The sequence below is a fragment of the Zootoca vivipara genome, chromosome 5 (genome assembly GCF_963506605.1).
Source record: "Zootoca vivipara chromosome 5, rZooViv1.1, whole genome shotgun sequence".
NCBI classification, from domain to species: domain Eukaryota; kingdom Metazoa; phylum Chordata; class Lepidosauria; order Squamata; family Lacertidae; genus Zootoca; species Zootoca vivipara.
In genome coordinates this window covers 49,913,150-49,937,310 of record NC_083280.1, presented here as the reverse complement: position 1 = coordinate 49,937,310, position 24,161 = coordinate 49,913,150, and the positions used below count along the sequence as shown (strand labels likewise).

Below are 24,161 nucleotides of genomic sequence, written 5' to 3'. Positions count from 1 at the left end.
CCAGAATTGTTGGCAATTGCTTTGGAAACAAATAACTGAGGTTATTTCAGAAGCTGTATACTTTGTTATTTTTTTGTTGTTTAGTCGTCTTAGTCGTGTTCAGCTCTCCGTGACCCCATGAACCAGAGCATGCCTTGGAAACTCTCACTTCCTTCTCAAAGCTTCTCCTTTTTTATGTCCATGGAGTTTTCATGGCAAAATACTGGAGTGGGTTGTCAGTTCCTTTTCCAGGTACTTTGTTATTAGCAACCCATAAATAAAAAGATAAGGAATTCCTGAGTGCTTCAAATACACACATTTGTTCACTATCTTGACTCGTTCAAAAACTTCAGATATAAAAACCTTCATATATATCTATACAGGCACTCTCCAAATGAAGGGAAGGGGACTTGGGATTTTCTTAGGTCTGGGGTGGGCAGGCTCATGTCTCTTTGACATCAATTCACGCTGAACAACTCAAAGGCTAATGAAAGTTAAGAGATTGTAATCACAGTCTAGGTGCTTGTAAATCCCAGCACACCCATCCCATAGGAAAAGGGCTGTTGTTTAGTGATAGAGGTGTATGCTTTGCTTGTAGAAGGTAGTACACTTGATCCACAATATTTCCGGGTCAGAAACTCTGGAAAACTATTGCCAATATGTGTAATATTGAGCTTGCATTGTCCAATGGTCTTTATTTGTTTGTCATAAGGCAGCTTCCAATATTCTACACCTTCTACAATAAGCAACATTAAATAAAAGTTTGTAAAATAGATTTGAATATTAAAAAAAATACTTACGAGCTGTGGAGTGAGCCGACATCATTCTGGGAAGATTCCTGTTTGACTGTTGGGGTGACTATGGCCGGATGAGGGATCCCAGTCGTATGTAAACTATGATGTGGAGGGACCATGTGTGGAGGGAACCTAGAGGAGAGAAAGCTGTGTAAATCGTCAGAATAAAAATGAATGAATGGGGAGGGGTGTGTACAAGCATATAATAAAAAGCATACAAAAAGCAAACAAACTCTAAACAAGCATATATGAAAACTGGCAGCAACAATAAATGATACTTTAAACATCATAATTCTTCTACGATCATGTACAGAAATAACAACTTTTTAATAATAATAATAATAATAATAATAATAATAATAATAATAATAATAATAATAATTCAGTTCATGGTTAAAAACAGATTGAAATTTGACCACTCCTTCCTCATTGTAAAGTGCAGGACCTACTCATATAAAATTATGGGGAAACAGCCTCTGTGTATTTGAACTTTTAATCTGCACCTCAAATCAGGCTAAGGATTACAAAATGGCTTTTTATTTCATTGTTATAAACATCCTCAGTCCTGTATACCTGAAGGAGTGTCTCCACCCCCATTGTCCAGCCCGGACACTGAGGTCCAGCGCTGAGGGCCTTCTGGCAGTTCTCTCGCTGGGAGAAGTGAGATTACAGAGAACCAGGCAGAGGACCTTCTTGGTAGTGGCACCTGCTCTGTGGAACGCCCTCCCAGCAGATGTCAAGGCAATAAGCAACTATTTTACTTTTAAAAGACAACTGAAGGCGACCCTGTTTAGGGAAGTTTTTAATGTTTGATGCTGCATTGTTTTTTATATTCGGTTGGAAGCTGCCCAGAGTGGCTGGGGAAACCCAGCCAGATGGGCGGGGTATAAATAATCAATTGTTGTTGTTGTTGTTGTTGTTGTTGTTGTTATCAAGTGTTAGTGGAACCTCGATTTACATGCAATTCTTCACCTTATTAGCTATAGTCTCTTAAAATTGAGCCTAAGAAAATTGGGGGTTTTGTTGTTTTTTAATCATTGTCTTATAACTCCATGGGCACAGGGAATCAAATTTGAAATTGACTTGAGATTTAAAAGCAGGGAGTTCGTAAAGAGGGAAAACAGGAAACATTTGAAAGGAAAATGGGAGATGTGAATGGTAAGATCCAAATGTACAGTCAAATAAATATTGAATCATGTACTGGTGTTGTACCTATGTACCTATAGCCATCTTCCACTAAACAAGAATCAATAAACATGCTTTCTAGTGGCAAAACAATACACTGATTAATGAATGGCATAAGGTATTCAAGCGTACTCAGAATAAGTAGCAGCAACATTAAAGTTGACTAGGCTATTTCCCTTCAATCCTAAAACCCTACTCTAGAAGGGGTGTGTATGTGTGTGTGTGTGGAACCAAAGAGAGATGGGAGAAGAAGTAGACTCCTTCCTTCACCTCAACCCACTTGCAAAATTGCACAGGTCCTTCTCATCTTTTTGTCATTCTTTGCCATATTCTAATCTAGCATAACCAAACTATAAACAACAACAATGGCATATGCTAGTGCCAGAAGCAGCTCGCCTGTGCTACCTTCCCAACAGGTGGGTCGCTAGTGCTTACTGGAAGGGGCAGGAGCAAGGCACTGGGGGAGGTCTGCTTGATGCAAATGCAGCAGCAGAGCCAATCTGAAGATCCTGGCTGGTTGCCCCTCACCAACCTCCCCACCACCTCATTCCTGCTGCTCCCAGGAGCAACACACTCAACCACCAGCCAGGAAGCTAGTGTAGTGGCTCCACTCCACCCCACAAGCTGTTCCTGGGAGGGGATAAAGCTTTGCAGATATTGATAGGGTTGTTTCATATTGGCCTCCACTAGGTACGAAGGGTGCAGTCTCGTGACCAGTATGTGGAGTGTCTAGGTATCAGGTGGAGGTATAAAACCTGCTCCTGCCCTAGACACGGCTCCCACTGACTTCCACTGGCTGCAGAGTGTCGTGTCACCCCAGAGCATGGATTCCTTAAACACTTCAAAGCCTTTCATTCCTGGCATGGATATACTCATCACCAACTCACTTCCTTCCCTTATTCATGTTGGACTCAGCACTTGAGACAGGTGTAGCATCAAATGAGAAGGGAAGGGGTTCAAAGGGGGTGAAGCAATGAGAATGGGAAAGAAAAGAGACTTGCCACTCCTCAATATTACCAACCCTAGCCTTCAAACTGGTAGGCTGTTATCGCATTCTAATTATGGAAACAGTTTTCACCCAAATTGGGATATGCATACAATTGGTTTACTAGCCCTTAGCTGATTGTTTTCATTGTATGAGAAGGGAAAAGCAGAGTGACATAATAAAGGGGGCACAGGGAAGATGGGAATGGTCAGTGTCCAACCCGTTCCTCTGTCCCCGAAACAATTTCTTAGGTGTGAAAGCTTGGGTTTCTGCTAGCGCACAAGCACTTTAGGCTCCACAATGTAACCTTCCCAAAGCCCCCCTAAATATGTTCTGCCCCCCCAAGCCTCTAGAGCAGATTTAGGGGCTATGTAGAGAAATGACAGGGAGGGAAAGTTCCATTTAACAGCCAGAAGTGCTTATAAACAGGAGCAGAGAGGTGCTCATTATAGCAAATGACTATGGAGGCGGAACTAAGAATTGTTGCAGGGACAAGGAAAGTAGATACTGTATTAACTTTGGTTTGGTTTTGTGATAGAAGAAGAGAAGACAAGGTGAGAAACCAGGTGTACTACACTACAAAAGGGGCTGTGTTGACTTGTCAAAATTTCATTTTCAGCGCCAGTTTGTACATTGTTTTTTGATGTAGTGAAGCATCAACAGTATATCATAATTTCATATGGAGAAGAATTTGTGTGAAGGGGTTTCTTCCCATGGGAAAAGAATGGGAAACTTCCTGCATCAAAGAGATAATATTAGAACCACATTTTCCCCCCAATGCAGATTTTTAAGGTATGTAATATTCTTCACTTTACCATGGGAAAAGTTGTGGCAAAGCTACTGTATACAGTCGTACACCTTGCTATAAAATACAGTGGTGCCTCGCTAGATGAATTTAATTTGTTCCATGGGTCAATTCTTATAATGAAAAATTTGTCTAGCGAATCCCATAGGAATGCATTGAATTTTTTTATTTTTTATTTTGCCCATAGGAACGCATTAATTGAATTTCAATGCATTCCTATGGGAAACCGCATTTCTATGGGAAACCTCCGCTCGAAAAATCCTTTCGTTAAGTGAAAAATTCGTCTTACAGGGCGTTCGTCTAGCGAGGCACCACTGTAACACAATAAACAGCCTATGGAACACCAGGATGGAAATCTCATTATTATTCTACTTTAACTAAAATTTAATTTCTGGAGGTTTGGAGGGAAGGTTAATAATAATAATAAATAATAATAATAATAATAATAATAATATATTATTTATACGCCGCCCATCTGGCTGGGTTTCTCCAGCCACTCTGGGCAGCTTCCAACAAGATATTAAAAATACATTAAAAAATAAATAAAATTGAGGGGTATGCCAAAGAAAGAGCAGGGAACTTAAAAAAGAAACATCAAGCAGTAAAGAAGATACTACTTCTGGCATCTGAGAAAACAGACTCCACCATACGAAAGCTCAGGGTGGTAGTCAACAAAGTCTTACTCAGAGTAGACCTATTAAGATCAATAACCAAACTTGATCATGCTCATCAATTCCAATGAGTGTATTCTGAATAAAACTTAATAGAATACTACCCTCAAATTTGTTTGTTTGTTTGTTTGTTTTAAAAAAACTGCATGGGATTTCTGATTATAACTACAAAGGTGCTTATGGAGACTCAAACTTTATGTTCAGCTGTAAAATAAGTGGTCATAGAATCACAGAGCTATAGAGTTGAAAGAGACCACAAGGGTTATCTAGTCCAAACGCCTGCAACGCAAGAAAAGTTTGCTAAGCCTTTGGGGTGTAGCAGGGCATAAAAGAAGTGGGCTAGGTTATATGTTCAATAGCAGAGAGGTGTCAAATATGAGTTGATGTCCAATTTCAGAATTTGACAGAATTTCAGAATTTGACAGAATTTCAGAATTTGTGTGTGTGTGAGAGAGAGGGGGTGGGGGGGGAGAGAAAGAGAGAATATAGCAATCTACTATAGTGTTTAATTCTGGGTCTGTGTGAAGGGGGAGGGGGGATCTATCATCTTTTTATATTATTAAATAAATATAATTAAATATTAAATCAAACCAAACCACCTAGTCAGTACAACGGGGCATGATTATAGAAAGCACATGTCCTGCACTCATGCATGTCAAAAAAGGACAAGCATAAACATATGAGTGTGGTGCATGTTCAATTACACAGAGCATACTTAGCAATGTAAGAAACTGCATGTCAGCAAAAATGCTTCATCACACTATTCATCATACAGTAGGTCTTAAAGGTTGAAATTTTCACATATGAAATAAAAGAACACATTGTACATTTGAATGCATTTTGTCCATTAAACATAGAGAACATGTTTCGCTGTGCGCGCACATGCCATGTGCACGCACATGAGGATTATTTTTTAAACGCTACCCCCCCCTTTTCTGTGTGTTTGTTTGCATAGCGTGCTATCACATATAAAGGACACACACCCTTCTTTGACTGAGAAATTCCTTTCCGCAGACAAGTATTCTATGAATTGCAATAAACACCCTAAAAAATTCTAAGCAGCTCATTATATACCCCTGTCTGCTTTTATGGCTCCAAGCCAGAATATAATGATGAGCCGTAACTTGTTAAGGACAACTAATTTTTTGTTCCTGGCTGTCTCAGGGGCTTCTCTCTTACTCACTCTCACTTTACTTCACTGTTGACATGTTTCTGTTAACTGGATGTCATCTGCCTGCCTTGATTTTATGCACAAGCAGTGGGATGCATTTTTTCGTGCAACAATTCTGCTTTGAGTTGCATTAGATTTGTCATTATTCCCTCATTTTCCCCTTGCACTTGTAACATTTCATCTATTCCTGCCTCCCCCCCTTTTTTCCCCTCCTTTTTTTGAGCCACGGTGCACCCATATTATGGTTTATACATGATCTTGCTCCCTTTGAAGCCGGCAGATTTCAGAGCCAGCCCTCGTCAGGAGAAGTGCCTGCTACCAATTTAGCAGGCTGAGGGCCCCGAGCTCCAACATCTCAATCTAAAGGGGGTCACAGAGTGGCACAAGCGAGTGTCAGCAAGTGCTGTTTAATTGCCAATCTTGGCTTCTCCATGGTGTTTAAAGTATAATGACCCATCACTTAATTCTGAGAAGTCCTGGCCCTGCTGCTGAATAGAATGAATATCAAAGGATGTGCTAGAACAGGGCAAGGAGCATACAATTCCTATAACTGCTGTAAGTATAATAGACTTGTACTTCTGTCGTCCCATTACCACAATAATGTATTTAATTTGCTGTATACCCTTTTTAACTAGATCCCTTTCATAAAGGCATATCTAAGGGATAGAACTGATCTCTCTCTCTCCCCCATTCCTGCCCCTTGCAAAAAACTAAACAGATAAATAGAACAGCCTTAATAATAATTAAGATGAACTCAAGACTCATTTTATTGCCCTTTCTCAGCTTGCCAGTCTTTTTCACAAATGTGCAATATTTGCAGAAAGGTTAGCATTAGGGAATCTGGGTTTTAATTATATCTGTGTGTGCAGATGCAACTTTATAAGAGAAGAGTTATCTGCTAGCTATGAAGTTTCCTTCAGCTTCTCCATGCCCTTTGCTTCCTCAAACCCTTCCTCTTCTGTAATCTAACCTTCACGTATTAACTGCAGGGATTGGAAAGGTCCAGGAGGGGGGAGTTGAGGGGGAAATGTGGAACCTTGCTATGTAATGCATGCTAATTTAATTATGTACCATCATCAAAATGGATTAGCTGTTTCAGCCCATCAGGAAAGTCTAAACCTCCACCGATTTAATTAACTAGACTGAAAATCAGATGAACAGAGAATAAAACTATCATTAGGAGCAATTAGTGATTACTTAAACATAGTGCTGCCAAGCAGTTTGTAAATAAAACTAGCAGCCCTTGGAAAATTAGCTGGAATTAATTGGAGGTTGGGGCAGAGAGAGAGAATATATATACTTCTAAGCCCTTTAGAGGATCAGGTGGGTCTTTTTATGTCAACTAAAAATAATTTGAGCTTGGGAATGATAAGAAAATGCAACACCCCTCCTTCTAAGTCTGCTTGCATAATAAAAACAGACAGACCCTCTTCTTCATAGAAAACCCTGCTTAAACAGAGAGCCATGGAGAAAGCAAAACTTGCAACAGCATAATCTCCAGGCTTCTCAATATCATAGGGTTATAATGATGCCTCCCCCTAGTTAGTTAAGAATTAAAATAAATGCAGTTCAAAAGCACTGATCTTCATGAACGGACTTATATGACAAGGCTTTGTCACTGGGAACGATGTGAGGGTTCCCCCCACCCGCCCCAAACTAAAACAAATATCATTGCATAACTAAATCAAGGCATTTTTTTATAGCAAAGCTTCACTGCCCTACAGAGAGTGATAAATAGAAGTAGCAGATGCCCCTAATTCTGGACCTGAGTACTTTGAACTCACCTTGACATGGAAGCATTGACAGTCAGAGCGGTTGGGTAGGGATGTCGGAATCCCCCTGTTGTGATTGGATAGACTGGTTGACCTTGCCTAGAAAGATGGGGGAGGGGGGGAAAAGAATGAGTAAAAAAACCAGGGGTATGTATTTTTGGCATTTTAAATTTCTCTCTCTCTCTCTGCACAGTAAGCTTTATTCTCATTTGATCAGAACAAAAATCTTGGGGATTGTACAGCGCGGATCAAAGGAAAGAAACACAGAACAATTTGAATGCCATAAATCTGATACGAATGGCTAATTAAATTTTATAACCTCTGCTTATGTCAATAGAGACCCTCTCCCCAAGCTGAAACTAGGTGTTTTGTTGTAATAATTAAAGGCGAAGTCTTGCTTGCTTTAATGGAGCCATCACACTAATTGAGGGCTACACATCCAAAGGAAAACAATAATGAATGTAAATTTATACCAAAATAAAGTACAGTGAATCAAAGGACTTCAGTTGCGCTTTGGGCCTCTTTCGGTATTTAGATCTCGGTGAGAAAACATTAAATTAACAGAGCTTAATTTGTAGCCTTTTGTCAGATTAACAAGTGTTGACAAGAGTTACCGGGGGAGAGTCCCCAAGAAGTATTGTGGGTAACCAATAGACAATCATACCTCATTACAATAATTAAAAAATACAGCAACATGCAAAACAGCATCCTCATGAAAGCTACACAACTTTTTCTGATTGAGGTTTGTCTGTGTTGGCTGGTCCTTTTCATCTGTCTTTCAAATGTATCCACTGAATGGGTAAGTTGTTATTTGGGGTGTGAGTTTTTCTTGAAAGGTTACTCTGCTAAATATACTCACAGCCCATCTTAATACAGAGTAGAGCCCATAAATGGTTAAAATAATAAAAAAATACCAGGTGGATAGTCCTATCTTTTAAAGGAATTTGATGTTTATGCTCTTTGGCTCTTCAAAAAGTTGCATGGGGTACAAAAAAGTTATCTCTCTGAAGAAAAGAACGTGGTGGGGGTGGGGATATAGCTGTACATTAAAATGTCTTTGAAATACCCAAACATTTGTTATGAATTCTGTAAAATCTACTCCTGCATACAGTAGATATGTAGGTAGCCCATCAAACGACAAGACATTGTAAAAGCCCTACCACAATATAGAAACCAAAGGTATACTGGTTTGTTTGGATAACTGTCACAGGGAGAACAAGAGGCTAGCGATTCTATTTTCCAGCTATTATTTTCTTCCTTTGAAGTGTGAACTTTCTGTAGCATAATCAGGTTGTGTTTTCTAAAACTGCAAAGTTTTCCCCCTAGGGATCACACATTCTGTCTATAAAAATAAGAAATAGGCCCATAGGACCAGGAAAATGAATCCAATAGTGTACCACCTGTAAAAGGAAACCACTGTTTCCAGGTGGCCACATAAAAGGCCACAGGTTCCAATTCTGCAAATATATTTGAGCTGTATATACTACAGTATGGTAGTATAGCATTAGTACTAGGTTGCTATTTTTTCAGTGCAAACAAACTTTCTCCCATTTCAAAACCAAAAGGTTGCAGGGACATATGGAACCTGCTACATAGAATGGGTTACGTAATAAAGGAAATTGTTTGAAGCTAAAATTAGATTAATAAAGCCAAGCAGATGGAAAGGAGGGGACAACACCACAATTCGGGGGGGGGGGGTAAGAGAGAGAGAGAGTCTGGTTCAAGTTAATACCCAAAATCATCAATGTCCTTTTTTTGCATCTAATGCATTTTGACTAATTGTCATATTCAGACTCATGTAAATCACACAATCTTATTACAGTGGCTTATTACAACTATCAATTTAGAGCATATTGCAATCAATTGTTTCAACTAGTGCAGTAGAACAGGACTGTGCAAGATTTGCTTGACCCTGATGAAGACAAATACAGTGGTACCTCAGTTTAAGTACACAATTGGTTCCAGAAGTCTGTACTTAACCTGAAGCGTACTTAACCTGAAGCGAACTTTCCCATTGAAAGTAATGGAAAGTGGATGAATCCATTCCAGATGGGTCCGCGGAGTACTTAAACTGAAAGTACTCAAACCAAAGCGTACTTAAAGGGAGGTATGACTGTAGTCAAAATGTCTGAGGCATTGTTTTAAGATTTTGCCTCTTTTAATTTTAATTTTCAGATTAGTAAAACCATTACTGCACCTATTCATTAGACATTGCAAAAATAATGCCTACACATTAGAACTCTTCTTCCCTCCTGTTGTTATTACACATTTTGAAATTTGGTTCTCCCCATGAGCTCCCTCCTGCAGTCGGTAGAGCCTGAGACTCTTAATCTCAGGATCATGGGTTTGAGACCCATGTTGGACAAAAGATTTCTGCATTGCAGGGGGTGGGGCTAGATGACCCTCACGGTCCCTTCCAACTCCACAATTCTATGATTCTATTATTCACTTAGCTCCCTCCCAATTTTTAAGCCCTGTTCCAACCCATTTAAAAATACTATCCCAAACCATGGAAACAAGAACTGAAGGGGAATGCAAATATAATGCAATTACACAAAGTGCAATAGTGGTGCACTATAAAAATAATAGGATATCAGCAAGGGATGTTTCTGAAACTAGTAACAGCAATCCTACAAAATATATTATCCAGAACGTTTTCACCCCACCCTTTCAGAACAAATGTTTGACATTTATGATCCATGGGTCATCCTCTGATGTCAGGACACATGAAATGATGCCCTCATACTCTGTTCTTCTTTAACACGCAATGACCCGTCACTTTAGTTCATTTAATCTTTATTGAGCAAAAGTTATTGATTTGCCCATGCCATAAATTGGCAGCTGGCAAGCATGCTTAACTCAACGTATGCATTTCAGGCAAAGCAAATAAGCACAATTATCCTCCCCCCTCCCCCCCAACATATGTACAAAAATGAAAAATAAAAAATAAAATGAAGAAAATGGAACTCCTTACTGTGGTACTAACCATCCTAGCGGATGGGGGATTTGCCCTACAGTGCCCGGTGATAGTGGATAATAAGGAGATATATCTGGAGGGTGCGGAGGCCGTGGAATTCCTAGGGAAGAGGAAAAGGAAGCATCATGAAAGTGGGTCAGGGCAGGGGGGAAAGGGGGATTAAAAAAGGAAAAGAAAAAGGAGGCAGGAAAGTCATACAAATTTCTATACCATGAGTACCACACTTTCTGCCTTTCATAACTCTACTTCCTATTCTCAAGACATGGCCTGCTGCCTTCACCTATCATCCCCAGAGCGTCCTACTTAGTACAGTAAGCAAATGAGACTCAGCTAGAGAAGTAGGACATTTGATCTGTTTTCTTCCCCACAGTCAAAGACCGTGCAGGACTTTGTTCTCCCAAAGTCTTAAAAGGATGGAGGCTCCCACCTTGCTTTCATTTTGTACCATCATGTGTGTCGCCTCTTTTGTGCAGACACCTTCAGGTCACTCAAAAAGGTACTTTCTAAAATAAACCATTTTATATGGCTGCAGTGCCTTTCTGTTTCCAGAAGGTTCCTGTTACGAGTTTATATAAGCCACATTTGTTCTAATTTTGATTTGGATTAGTGTTTCCACATGAAACATTAAAACCTTGATGGTAAAGGAAAGTTTGGGGGGCGGAGATGGAGTACTGAGAAAATGAAACAAAACAATGAACTTATATCTGAGGAGTTTGGGAGTGGGGTAGTCATTCATTTAACTGATGTACATTATTAGCCTTTAACTATTTTAATTACTCTTTTCCTATGGATCACATTCTGTTTCTGTACAAAACAGTAAAGTTCCAAAATACATTTAGAGAATAGAATGGCAAATTTAACTTCATTAATGACTAAGAAAAGACTCCAAAATACTAAATCTAGAAACAAATCCTTGGATTAACAAAGAATACTACATTTTCCAAGCACAAGTAACCATAATGTACAAGAGAAATATGTATGAAAGGTTACATTAATCCACATTATTCTAGGTAGAAAAGGCATCCTCAGTTGCAAAAGTTTGGGCATACACAGTGCTTCTGATTTCATTTAAGTGATCAATGGTGGGCCATAGGGTTGTATGCTCCCTCCACTTATGCATGCAAATCCTCCCTTGATGGTCATAAGTATAGTTAAAGATTATGTTCTAAACTAAACCTATTATGAAAGTAACCCTAGTTAGTATTAGTATTAGAATCAGGGCACACTAATCCTTAACCATGGGTAAAGCCAAAGGAAGTAGGGAATTGAACTGTGAGAGAGAAGCTAGGAAGTGAGTGATTCTTAAGCCCGCTCAGCCAAGGTTAGATATCGGGAGCACTGTGTCTCCACCCAAACGAAACATTTTGTGAATCTAAGTTTGGCTTCATTGAGGGGCAGTATTTCAATTTGAGTAGCCCTAAACATTTTTTTAAGAAAACCAGCACTTGGTTGCAATATATAACTATATGTAATAACTGACCAAAGCATGAGTGGTTTGGATTGTTTTGTTTTGGATGCAGAAGAACCAGTTTCAAATGCCTCCCAGCCATAAACAAACTCAAGAGGGAGCTTCAGCAAATCCTGCATAAACATCTACTGCTCCTTAGAAAAGAGCAGCCTATGTTTTCAGATAAAATGAGTGTAAAGGATGAGATCCTTGAAACACTTTGTTTGGAACTATCCCAAGAGTTCTGCAAGGCTGCCCAGGAATAAATAGATCATAATTTGCAGTGCTTGCGTGCTCAAACTTTCTCAAGTGAGTAAAAGTTACATGGTTGGGTACCTCAAGAGAACCCAGCTCTTCAAAATACAGCAAAAATTAAGAATTAAGAACAGAAGCATTAAAATGAAGAGGGACTGTATTCACAGCTAAAAAACGATTTTTTAAAAAGACACTCAGGGAGCTTTTAATCTCTAAATTAAATCTTCCTGTGTGACATTTTCGGGCAGACACAGCTTTCTCTCCATTACAAAATCCAAACAGATTAACTGGGCTTTAACCATACAGTGAGCTGTTTGCACACTTGAAAGAATGTTCGCAGAAGAAAAGTAAACAGTCTATGGACGTTAATCATATGTTTTACGATAACCATTTAGAAACCATTCCCTGTACTACCATTATTTAAATGGGTGTCAGACTATGCTGCCATGCACTTGCAATGCAGAGATGGCTGGATGAAGATCCTTTTAAACCTATGCAATATTAGCATTAAACACAATCCAAAGGAAGCCCAATTGTGGCATATGGGAATAAAAGAAACATTCATTCATTCATTCATTCATAGGCTGAGTTTGGATGCATTATCTAAATATGTTAATCACAACTACAGAAATTCTTTGACAAGCTCTAACACGTATTCATGGTTTCAAATTTACTTTTTAATTAACTTGCAAGGATTTGGACTAAGTGAAAAAAAATGCCCTCTGAGGATTCTATGCAGTCTAAAGAACAAACACTATCACATCCTCTAGGGCAACAGGCTAACTACAAAATAAGTAAAATCTAGTCTTTAACACTAATAAATCTAAGCAAGGGTTAGAGAGTGTCATGTGTCCACAATAATCACTTTGGACTGGAGTAAAATTTTCCAGAATGTAGCACGTAGCAGTGGGATTAAAAATTACAAGAGAGCATTTGCTCCTGTGACATTGGCAGCCAAAAAGATCACTCAACACGATTATGCATTTTTTTCATTGGCTAAAATCAGCAAGCCACATACATAACCTGTAATAATATTGATGAAGTCAACAGAATGGTCTCAAGAACGTGGTCTTATAACAACACATAGGATTTAGATTTCATTTTAAAAAATAGAATTATTAAAAGCTAAGGTAAAAAACTTATTTTATCCAGGAAAAGAGCTTAAAAAGTATTATAGAACCTTTAAATACTATAATATAAAAAGTAGTAGGAAATGACTCTGAAATTAAGAAGATCAAATAAAGTATTCAAAAAGTAGGGCAATCTCCTTTTATCCTCTTTCTAGGATATGTTCTTTATCATACATCTAAAGTAATTGATGATAGTCAATTACTTTAGTCAAAATAGCACCTCAGTTATTTGGAACAGTGAATGCCTGTATAGCATTACAGACTCCTGCACTGCACTGTCTATTAGAATTTAACAATGGAGACAACTTGTCATTTCAGTTTCTAGATTTCCATCACATGCATAGATGTTAGAAATTGAACACACTGTTGTTATTTCTATATAATTACTAAAATGGCGATTGAGGGCCTAAATGACAGGAGGCAGCATCCTGAGATCAATTACACAGTCAATATGTTCATTTATTATTATTATTATTTTTTTGTAATCTGCAGACTGTTAGCTTTAATATACTTACTCTTAAGTGAATATTTTGTGTGTCCCCCACCCCCAAAATGATCTAACTCTATGATATTTCAGGAAGCTTCCTCCCCCAAAGCCTAGCTCCTCATAAAACATTGTTCACCCTACCTGTTTTCGGATAAACATTGTTCACCCTACCTGTTTTCGGATCTACGTCGCCTTGTAAGTGTGGAGGAGGATTCCCTGGTGTGAAGTGCTCATTGCTGTACGTAATAAGCGGCGTGAGAGGATGTACATGATGTGGGTGCTGCACAACGGGGACTTTGTTAGACTGTGAAGAGAGAAAATGGAGAGTGTGAGGAAAATTCTGTTATGAAAGCTACATAGCGCAAACATTAAGAAAGCAGTTTAGAAACACACACAGCTATAAAACTAGGCGTAAGACATTTGTACACAGTAAGAGTGTCATCAAAATAGCCTCAGTCCCAGTCCCCAACCCCCCCCCCATTTTCACACAAGCTTATTAGTTCCTGCTTTTCCTAATGATCTGGTTCTCAAACTATTTGCTAAAGATGTCGGTTGAGATAAGCTCATTGTTATTAAGGACCACCCTTTGGTTTGCAAAAGCCTGACCTGTAAAATGAAACTTCTTTAATCCCAACATCCATTATTGTCCCAACACCCATTCCTGGTGACCTTGTAACCCATCTGTATGGTTTTCAGGACCTACAGACAGGCCACCCACCAATGGGGGAGAGAAACTGCCCTTATGGAACAGATAATAGTATATTGTGCTTGTTTGTTTTACTGTGCATAGACAAAGGCAGGATGCATTGTGGTCTTGTAAGGGGCTTTAGCATCCTGAAATGAGGACGCCTAAGGGAGCAATTGATTGTTGATTGTTATCGGGTGTAGGAGTTAAAAGGATCACTTTCACCAATATGTGAAATACCTGCTAATAATGCAACATTCAAACTGCTGAGACACAGCTCTCACCCAGTCAGATGTGTGCATGCTGCAGAGTTCATTCCAGGACACACAGATCTAGCCAAAAGTGAGACCCATGTGTCGGCAGTTCAAATGTTATATTAGCGGGCATGCACAAGCCAGAGCCAATTGTGCATCTGCTGCACCCTGTAATAAGTTGCCATTCCCATTGGATCTTGTATGTTCTAAAATAAAGGGCAAATCTTTACAAGAAGGAAACATGGAGGCCTGGCAATTCAAATTTCACCCCCAATTTTCCCTTCATGCCTTTTGAGAACAGGCAGTTCTATTATTTCCTTACGGAGAAACTATTTACATCCTCTTCTTTCATCAGAAGGACCAACTTCTGTTTTGCTTTGTTTAAACTCTTTCCATATGAACCGGAGAACGGGACAAATCGTTTTGCAGTACTCAGACCATTAAATAGAAAAGAACAACTGGTCACTGCTCTTCAGTAAAAGAGATTGAGACTGCAATCCTATACACATTTTCTTGAGGGCAAGATCCTTTGAATTCAGTGGAGCTTACTTTTGAATAGCTATGTATGAAACTGTGCAACAATGTTCAGTTTGAAGTACACTAATAAGCATCTTCTTAACAATGAATGTAAGTACACTAAGTTTTAGGGAGAAAAATGGCATGGTTATAAACAGATGCTTAAAAACATTAGGGCACATTTTTTTCTGTTATGATTCCAAAACAATGTAAAGCTATTATTTATTTTTAAAAATAACGCAAACAGAATGCAACAATGTGTTTTTTTTAAAAAAAAACTGCTACAGTTTGTATAATACAATCTGAATTGTAAATTACCTTCACAAGATCACCAAGGAAAAATTAAAATGAAACAAGCAAAGCTAAGAACCATTTCACTGTGAGTAATCCAATATTTTCTCTCTCTCTCTCTCTCTCTCTCTCTCTCTCTCTCTCACACACACACACACACACACACACACACACAGTGAGAGAGAGAGAGAGAGACTGAGACTTATTCCCTATAGAGGATTTACAATAAAATCCTACAACAGGGACATTTAACCAGATTAGGTAGCAGCAAAGATAAAGAGGCTAGTATTAGATGACAAATGGATTAGAGTCAACTTTCATTTTCAAATGTGTCTTCATTTTCTTTTATTACTTTAAGTAAGGAACAATTTGCATTAACATCAAGTAAAAGGAATTACATTAAAAGACCAAGGGACAGTGCAGTGGTGCTCTCGAGCGCCACCTCAGTCCAGGACCTGTCAGTCTTTGCTATTATCCTCGGACTACATTAGCAGCATCCATTGTCAAAAGGGGGTGGATATTTTCAATGGAGACCATGAAACCTAGAATGTGTTCATTAAAAAGCAATACGTATGTGTTTCGTTGACCTTTTCAAAGCACTTTTCAAAATACTGTATCATTCATGTTTTTTTGGTTTTTTTGTTTGCAATAAGATTAACAGAAGCTTTGAACTGGTTAAAATTAAGTTAAAACTTCAGCACAGCTATGGAGTGAGTGAGGTCTGCTGAATGCTACCGGAGTGACTACTGAAAACAAAGAATCTATCTGGAAGGCTGCAAGAGGGACTGAGTTCCAATGATCACAGGGAGACTTGCTTCTCAGCAAACATTCAGAGGAATACACTGTATGCATTCATGGGAAAGTCATGCTTTCTTGGCCTGATTTTCCTACCTGTACAATGGGAATAAATACAACTTAACTCACTATTTTATGAAGAATAATTCAACAAGGACCATGCATTTACTGCCTATGGTTCTTATTTGTTGTTTTATGCTAACTCATTTTTAGAAGAATTTCGTTATTTTACAGCTTTTATTTTGCAAGCTATTTCAGGAGCACAAATGAATGACTAAAAAGTGGTATTTGAACGAAGCAAATGGGTAGGTAAGTGTAGAAGGGTTTCTAATAGACTACAAGGTGTGGTGGTTCGCCCACCTTGTTTTGTGTGGAATTTGTCTAAATTGTTATAAATGGGTGGTGCAGTCCAGCATTTTAGTATGCTTCATCCTTCCATGAATGCATCTTGTATTTTTATATCTGCAAACTGTAAACTGTGACCTAATTAAAAGGAATGCACAGAGCAAAATGTTAGAGGAAAGTCACACTAGAGAAGAAGAAAATCCTTTGGGATTTATTCTTTCTCTTCAACAAGCTTTGTTGCTGCACATATAAATATATATTTTGCCTCCAATCTTCCTTTCCCTCTGTTTTCAGACAAGTTGCATACTTGCAGTTTTTACAGTGTAAGTATGTCAGAGTGTACTCAGTCATGTAGCTTTTAAACTCTTCAATGAACCACCAGTCAAATGTATCACATGGATTCTATGTAGAATTCTCAGATTCCATGTACTGTACAGCAGAGTCCAGTTCACAGATCACACCTCCATGGCTTCCATGAGAAACCATGGCATATAGGCTAATCTGGTATGAGCAGCTAAAATATAGGACATGGAACATATTTTCCCTTTGTGTGTATGGTTTGGACCACTACATACTAAACCAGATGTGACAAACCTATGAAAACTTTGGGAATGGTTGATGCATTTCATTAATAACATGCGCTGCCTTAACAGCATCCACGGTCTTACATGCCTGCTTCGGCATTAGAACTGCTCGGATACAGAAGTAAAATTATGATGCCAGCTTCTGGTGTTCCAAAGTTCATGAAATGTTATATATGACATGGAGAGCAGCTGGTGGGGAGGGCAGCCTGTGGACCTGGCTTCCTGGAACTGGTGTCACTGAACTTACCAGGCCAGGCCAGGAGCAGGGCATGGCAGCAGTGAGTTTGGGATGGTGACAGAGCACCAGTGGAACCCTCCCACCAGAGCATCCCCACCTCGCCCCTCTAAGTGGCAGCAACACCAGTGGTGGGAGGTCAGGTCTGCAATACTGCCTGTCCCTGCCGGCCATGAGAAGAGAATGTACAATTCCTAAAGAAAGAAAGAGTTTGTAGAATGTAACTCTTTACCTGGGAAAATCTCTTTTCTTCAAATAGTTGCTCAGAAGCTAATGTTCTTATGAGTGAGCACTTAGCTCCAGTCCTCGCTGTTCCTTTAAATGTTTAGCATGGGCGGTGCTGACTTTTCTTCACCACATCAAGAAATAAATTTATGCTAGAATTTGAGTCTGAGGCACCTTCATAGCAGGTCTTCTGAGTTATCATCAGACTTGTAATAACTGCTTTGTGAAGGAGGGAAGCCTTTGTTTTCCTATTTCACTCCTGCTATTATGAGCCCTGCCATGCCACGTTCAATGCCTGGAACAGCCTCACCTGGTTATTAGGGGAGTTTATTCCTGAAGGTTCTGTAGGTTACTCCCTTGTCACATCAAACACTCATTTGCCCTTCACGTACTGTCAAGCCTTCCTTTCCTGCTTTGTCCACCAGGTCTGATACCAGTGATCAGATCTCTGAATAAGCGTTCAGCACGCTGTTGGTTTCAAAGCAGAAGTGAAGCAGAACAATGGCATGGTGGTGGTTGTTGTTGAATTTGCAAATTTGTACAGAAGGCAGTTTACACAAAACTGACACAGTACAAAATAAGATTTAAAAAGCAACCTCAAAACGAAATGCACTAACACAAAAACAAACCCAACAGCAGTTAAAAGCAGCAGTTTAAAAAAAGCAGGTCACACAACAGAAGACTGGGAGTTGTGAGTCTGCAATCTCTTCCACTCCAGTTTCTCCTACCAACACTTTGTTCAAAACTAGGGTCTGGGGCTGTTTCCACAGTTAAGAGGGAAACACACCACCAGTAAGTGTGCTGATATATAGTGCTAACCACACATGGTTAAAACTAATCTATGTCAATCCATCTATATATGCATATCTCTATAGAAATGAAGCTCTCCCTTTGTTTGCCGGTCGCAATTTAGTTTTGTCGCAGATAGAAGAGTAAGGTGAAGACAATCACTGAAGAAGGAAGCATTGGGAGAGGAAAGCTATGCTCGGTTTAAAGATATCCAAAAATTTGCAAGAGGAAGGTACAAACAATTCTGGAAGCACTTCCGGTTGTGTAACAAACAAGGTTGGCTTTAAAAGTAGGATTATGGAATTATATTAAATAAGCTTTCGGGGGGGAGGGAAGTAGAGGCACAGGGGGAGACTATTAGCAAAGTGAGTGATGAGAAGATTAATCCTGCATTTGCTTCTCTCTTTGAAGTATACAGGGGGTTTGCCTGACTAAAAAGAGCAGTCTCTAGCACTATCCAATGGCTATAAAAGGTAAGTCACAGAAATTAGATAAAAAGCACTATTAGATCATCTTAGCCCATCCCGTCTTCCAGATATATGATTGTCCCCTGGAGTATATTTTCCTCTTACTTTGTTCATGCTTATTTTATAATAAAAGCTAATAGCTATTCTGAGAAAATTGAAGTTCTTTAGAAACAGCATCTCTTTTTTATGCCATTAATGGCTGTCACAGCAGTTCTTATTTTTTAAGTTAGTTATCCTAGTAGATGGAATTTAGAATAGATGCAAACGTAAATATAAAATGAGAGAATAAGGAAGTAAGGCACTCCCTTTGTTTTAAACTTGCTAATTAATGTTCTGGACTGAAAAGTCAAATCAAAATACAAACAACAGGAAAAGTTTGTTTTCCCCCCTTGATTGCCTATGCCTGAAGCAAAGCAAATTAAATTGCATTCATGGAATCAACAATGAAGTTACCAAACGGGAATTAGGGATGGTTTAGCACATGTATAAACAAAGATAACATAAACCATAGAGCTGAGTTTCCCATTAGGAATGTAAGCTGAACTGTATTTGACAACAGCTGTGTTGTGAGTAAATTCCTATACATTTCCCTCAGTGCATGAGGTGGAGAAAAACCAGGGCATTACACATGCAGGGATACTGCTAGTAAAATTAAAGGTAATTGCACACAACAGCAATAATTACATACACGGCCCAATGTACTACCTTCTTATATGCCAAATGCTCAAGGGTACAGAAAGCTTTCAATAGGAACAAATCAGATCCATGCCATAGTTCATGAAGGTCACAACCCTGGGAAAGAACCGCTCACCTTCCAAGCACACTTAAAGCATAAACTTCTGTTAGCTTGCACAGCATGTTCTGTTAGCATCCTCCTGTCTACACTGTTCACATTTTGGACGGTGGTAAATTTAATATTGAATAGGCACTTTGCCCCAGACCTATATGGCTCTAATTCTTCCTCTAGGATTCATATTCTAAGAGAAATGGAATCTCGCAACTCACCTCTAAACCTATGAATCATCACCACATATTGAAAACAAATGGAACTATAGCTCTCCCTGCTCTCACTGCCTTCCCTCCCCATCAATATTCCCTTAGTGCTTTATTTTTCTACACAATAAAAACTGGACTTGTAACTTAAAACTGCCTTTAAAAGTCTAATACACTAAAACAAAAGAGAAGTCGTTTTGTAGGCCTTTTCTGTTAATCTTTGAGAGATTGCATTAAAGCACAGTCATCTTGGATTACTAAACCCTTCCAGGGACAGATCTGTGCACCAGCAAATTGTGCCATTCACAACACATTTACATTTAACAACTGGTATTCTATACTCTTTCCAGATGCTCTTATTAAAACTCTGCACCATACTTATGGCAGTCGGTAAAATATTATTATGAGGTAACACGCTTACGACTAGAAAGATCCACTAACTTGTATTCTGAAAACTGAAAAGCATAAATTTAATCTCATTTATCTTCATTAACCAATGAATGTTTTAAAGCTTTCTTTAGAAGTTTCTGGACTTTACAAATCTAGAATAAGCAATATGCCTGTAGCCAGTTTATTATTCTACAACATCAGTCACACTGAATATGGATTTCTTTCTTGTTTTGGGACACCATAAGTACCTAATTTCACAGGAGGAATACCTATTGCTAAATTTTATTTTTACCAACCTGTCTGCTATAACCTGGTTGGTCCTTGCAGTCATAATTGGTTCCCATATTTACAACAGAAATGTGTGTCTTTAATGTGCATTATTAATTCGAACAAAATATAAATTACCTATATAAAAAAATACAACAGAATAATAAGGAAAAAGTCACATTTTAGAGAAATCTGACACATTTAAAAGACAATGAATACAAACAAACTCTTCATCTTTCCCCTTTCCAAGTGCTGGACATGTTCTTTGAGGAATGAGACCATTCTGTTTATCTACGCAACATGCACTTTATTTAAATAAAGAATGCTTTCACACCTGACTAAGCATTTTCTTCAGAAATCTACTCCTCCTTAGCCTATTATTGTTGATACAGTGATCTGAACCCTTTCAAAGTTTAATGTAGCTCATTTCTACCTAAGGTCTTGCCCTGTGCTCACTCCCTATTGTAACTGAAGACAAGGCCTCCATTGATAACCATGGCTCCCTACACTATAAAAAGGGCTCATTTTCTTCCTTCACACAAATGACAACAGAAGCGCTGACAACCATGTGCTGGGACAATACTGCCCTAGCTTGAGTCTGACAAAAAGCAAACCACACACACACACACACACACACACACACACCTCTTCAAGGAGTGGCGTAGGCACAGCTTATTTCTACTGTACTTCCCTTCTGTTTTTATTTAAGCAGCTATTTCCTGGTTAGAGGACTGCTCCCATCAATAAGGGCCTACCTTCCAGTCAGCTTCCCCCTAATTAGGTAAATTGTTTAAATAAAACAATGCTGGCTTCTTCTTGCTCTAAAATATGGGACAACTAATTTAAACAAAGTGGGGGCAATGCTCACTGATATCCCATGCCCCCTGTCTCACTTCCACATGACACTTTATACACTCTTTCCTATAGAAAGAATGCAAGACATACCCACATAATTTAATAACAAAGACACATTAAGGATACAATCCTAAGAATACCTACCAGGAAACAAGTTCCGAAAAACTCAGGGCGACTTGCTTCCAAGTAAACATGGCTAGGATCGGTCTGGAACTGAAATCATTAGGATTTTACCACTTGCTTAGGAGAAAGAAAACTATACATAGCACCTCAAACAATAAGATTCAAACAAATGCATTAAAAAAAAGATTGCTGTTATTTTAATGCTACTTTTGATGGACAGAAAACCAACCGTGTTTCATAATAGCAAGTGACATAGCCCAGAATGTATAGGTAATAAATGTGATAATATACATGAATTTTTTTTTTTACAGGGAGGTTTTATTTTATTTTATTTTATTTAGGGGTGAGATCTAAATACTCCGGCAGGAAGATTTGGGGAACAATCAGTATCATGTCAGTGTTAGCTTTTAAATGTTCTGGGGGGGGGGGGCGGGGAGAACCTACAAGTTAATACATTAAACATAGTTTTCTCCTGATTCATGCTAATTTCTTTATGAAGTGACAATAATGCTTGGGGTTTTTTTTATTACTTGAAACAATTTAGCAGCCTGTTAAATAACTAGCCATTTAAAAATTGCGGCCTACATAATTTCTATGTTGGTTTGACCAGCATTATAAAAGGATGAAAGATTGAAACCCACAGGTATGTGGTTAATACAAGAAGTTGTGATGGGGAAATGGACGGCCATCATAATCTGCCCCCTCCCCACCTGCCAAGTTTTTGATGGAAACTTTGAAACAAGCACTAATTTCATTCTACTTTATATTTACACCCATCTTCATAAACAGTTTGTTTTAGGTTGTTATACACTGAGATATAATACGGATAAAAATAAAGAGCCCGGTGACATGATTTTTATCCAAACTGATGCTCGGAAGAACATGCATCAACCTCTTCTAAATCAAAGAAACCAATGAAACCAATCGCAAAACAAGTAACAACACACACACACACACACACACACACACACACACACACAGAGCATATAACTGTGCTTTGGAATTCAGGAATATTGCAAAGATAGAATAAGGTCATGCTGTTTTGTTCCAAATGTATTTAAAGGAAAGATTGGCTTCCTCTTTCATATGAATCACTATTAATGCAAAAATTATCTAAATGCTTTAGTTTTTGATATCCAGAACACAGGGGGAAAAACCTGTGGTGTGCCAATTCCTGCACTTGTTTATGCAGGTCTCTATTATGTGCAGACAAAACAAAACAACACACACACACACACACACGGGCCATTGGAGGAAGGGGGAAACCGTGATATTTATATACAATAGAAAAGTTATTCAGAACCAAAGTCTACATGTATTTGAGGACGAAGAGATGGTTTGGATAAAGGGGAAAGTGAAATGAGAGAAAACTAGATTAACTGCAATTCACATGTACGTAGTATTTATTACAACAGTAAGACAGCATTAAAAAAAATTAAAATTCAATATTATAAATTCTCCAAGATCGTATATAAATATGCATTTCATTATTACATAGTCTATAATAGATCATTTTGATTAACTTATGTGTGTTATGTAACAGTTTAATATACACAACTATAAAGACAGAGAGAGACGTTAAATCAAACTTTCGTCTTCGAGAATCTTATAGTTCACAAAATATTTAAAAAGACACACACACACACACACACACACACACACACACACGAGAGGATCACTGAAAACTGAAAGATAAAAATGATACATAATAGCATTTCACCCATTTTTTGAAAACGTTAGATAGGGAAGGCTATCCATAATGAGGCCTAAACCTCAATGAGACAGAGCTTGGTAATTACAGCATAGCAAGCAAGGTATGTTCTGCATCCCCTTAGATGCGTCCTGAAAAACCTCCGAATGCATTTTTCTTGTCACAAGCACTGAAGTATATGTATCTTTTCAATTAACATCTTTTGGATATCTTTGCAATGCAAATAATTACTATAACAACCTGTTGTCTCTTCTATGTTCCTAATTTATTTATCCCAATTTATTTATTCCAATTTATTTCCCCATGGAACCAGAACCATTCGAAAGAGTACATGTTTAACAAATCTACTCAAATTAACACCTCAGGTGAAGGTAGGTGGCACATTTAAACAAATAATATGTAAGGTTAAGACTGTAGAAAAATTAAATACTACATTATCCTTTTAAAACAAACAAACTGTGGAAATCAGGCACTTAAAATCAGCAGAACTTACTTTACTAACGTAAATACTTATGTCTGTCAAGCAGAAATAAGGCTTGGCTTATAAAGCAGAAAATAACTAAGAGATGAAATACCTGTACAATTAAATAAAATTCTGAAGCAAACATAACAAAAAAATGAAAAGGGAATGTTTTGTTATGCTACATACACCTATCACAGTACATATACAAAAAAATACATGCACACATACACACTTGCTTTTGTTGGCAAGTTCCACTCAACAGCTTTAGCTCAATAAATACAACCAGCTGTATATTATGAAATGGCCTTTTCCCTATGACAACACTCCACAACGAAAAAGAGAACTTCTCTCCAAGAAGAAGAAAAGGCAAAAGAAAAATCCCCTCCAACAATTATTTTTTAATTGTTCCATGCCTTTGCATGTGATGAAAAGGACATGCATGCTTTGTGTTGTTTTGTAACTATTACAGTATGTTAAGAACTGTCAGTGACAAGTCATTCTACCCCCCTCCCCTA

At 38.4% G+C, this 24,161-nt stretch overlaps 1 protein-coding gene across 18 annotated transcripts in view; it reads right to left on the bottom strand.

The window, feature by feature from the left end:
- TCF7L2 (transcription factor 7 like 2) overlaps positions 1-24,161 on the bottom strand; it is a 222,944-nt gene that overhangs the window by 26,013 nt on the left and 172,770 nt on the right. For 12 of the 18 annotated variants that reach the window (XM_060274734.1, XM_060274733.1, XM_060274740.1 and 9 more), the window contains exons 5-8: positions 13,830-13,962; positions 10,337-10,439; positions 7,375-7,461; positions 780-920 (exon numbers count right to left, since the gene is read on the bottom strand). In XM_060274734.1, the coding sequence (XP_060130717.1) occupies positions 780-920; positions 7,375-7,461; positions 10,337-10,439; positions 13,830-13,962 (464 nt within the window). The remainder of the gene's footprint in view (positions 1-779; positions 921-7,374; positions 7,462-10,336; positions 10,440-13,829; positions 13,963-24,161) is intronic. The other 6 variants (XM_060274736.1, XM_060274737.1, XM_060274738.1 and 3 more) reach the window with 1 other exon arrangement.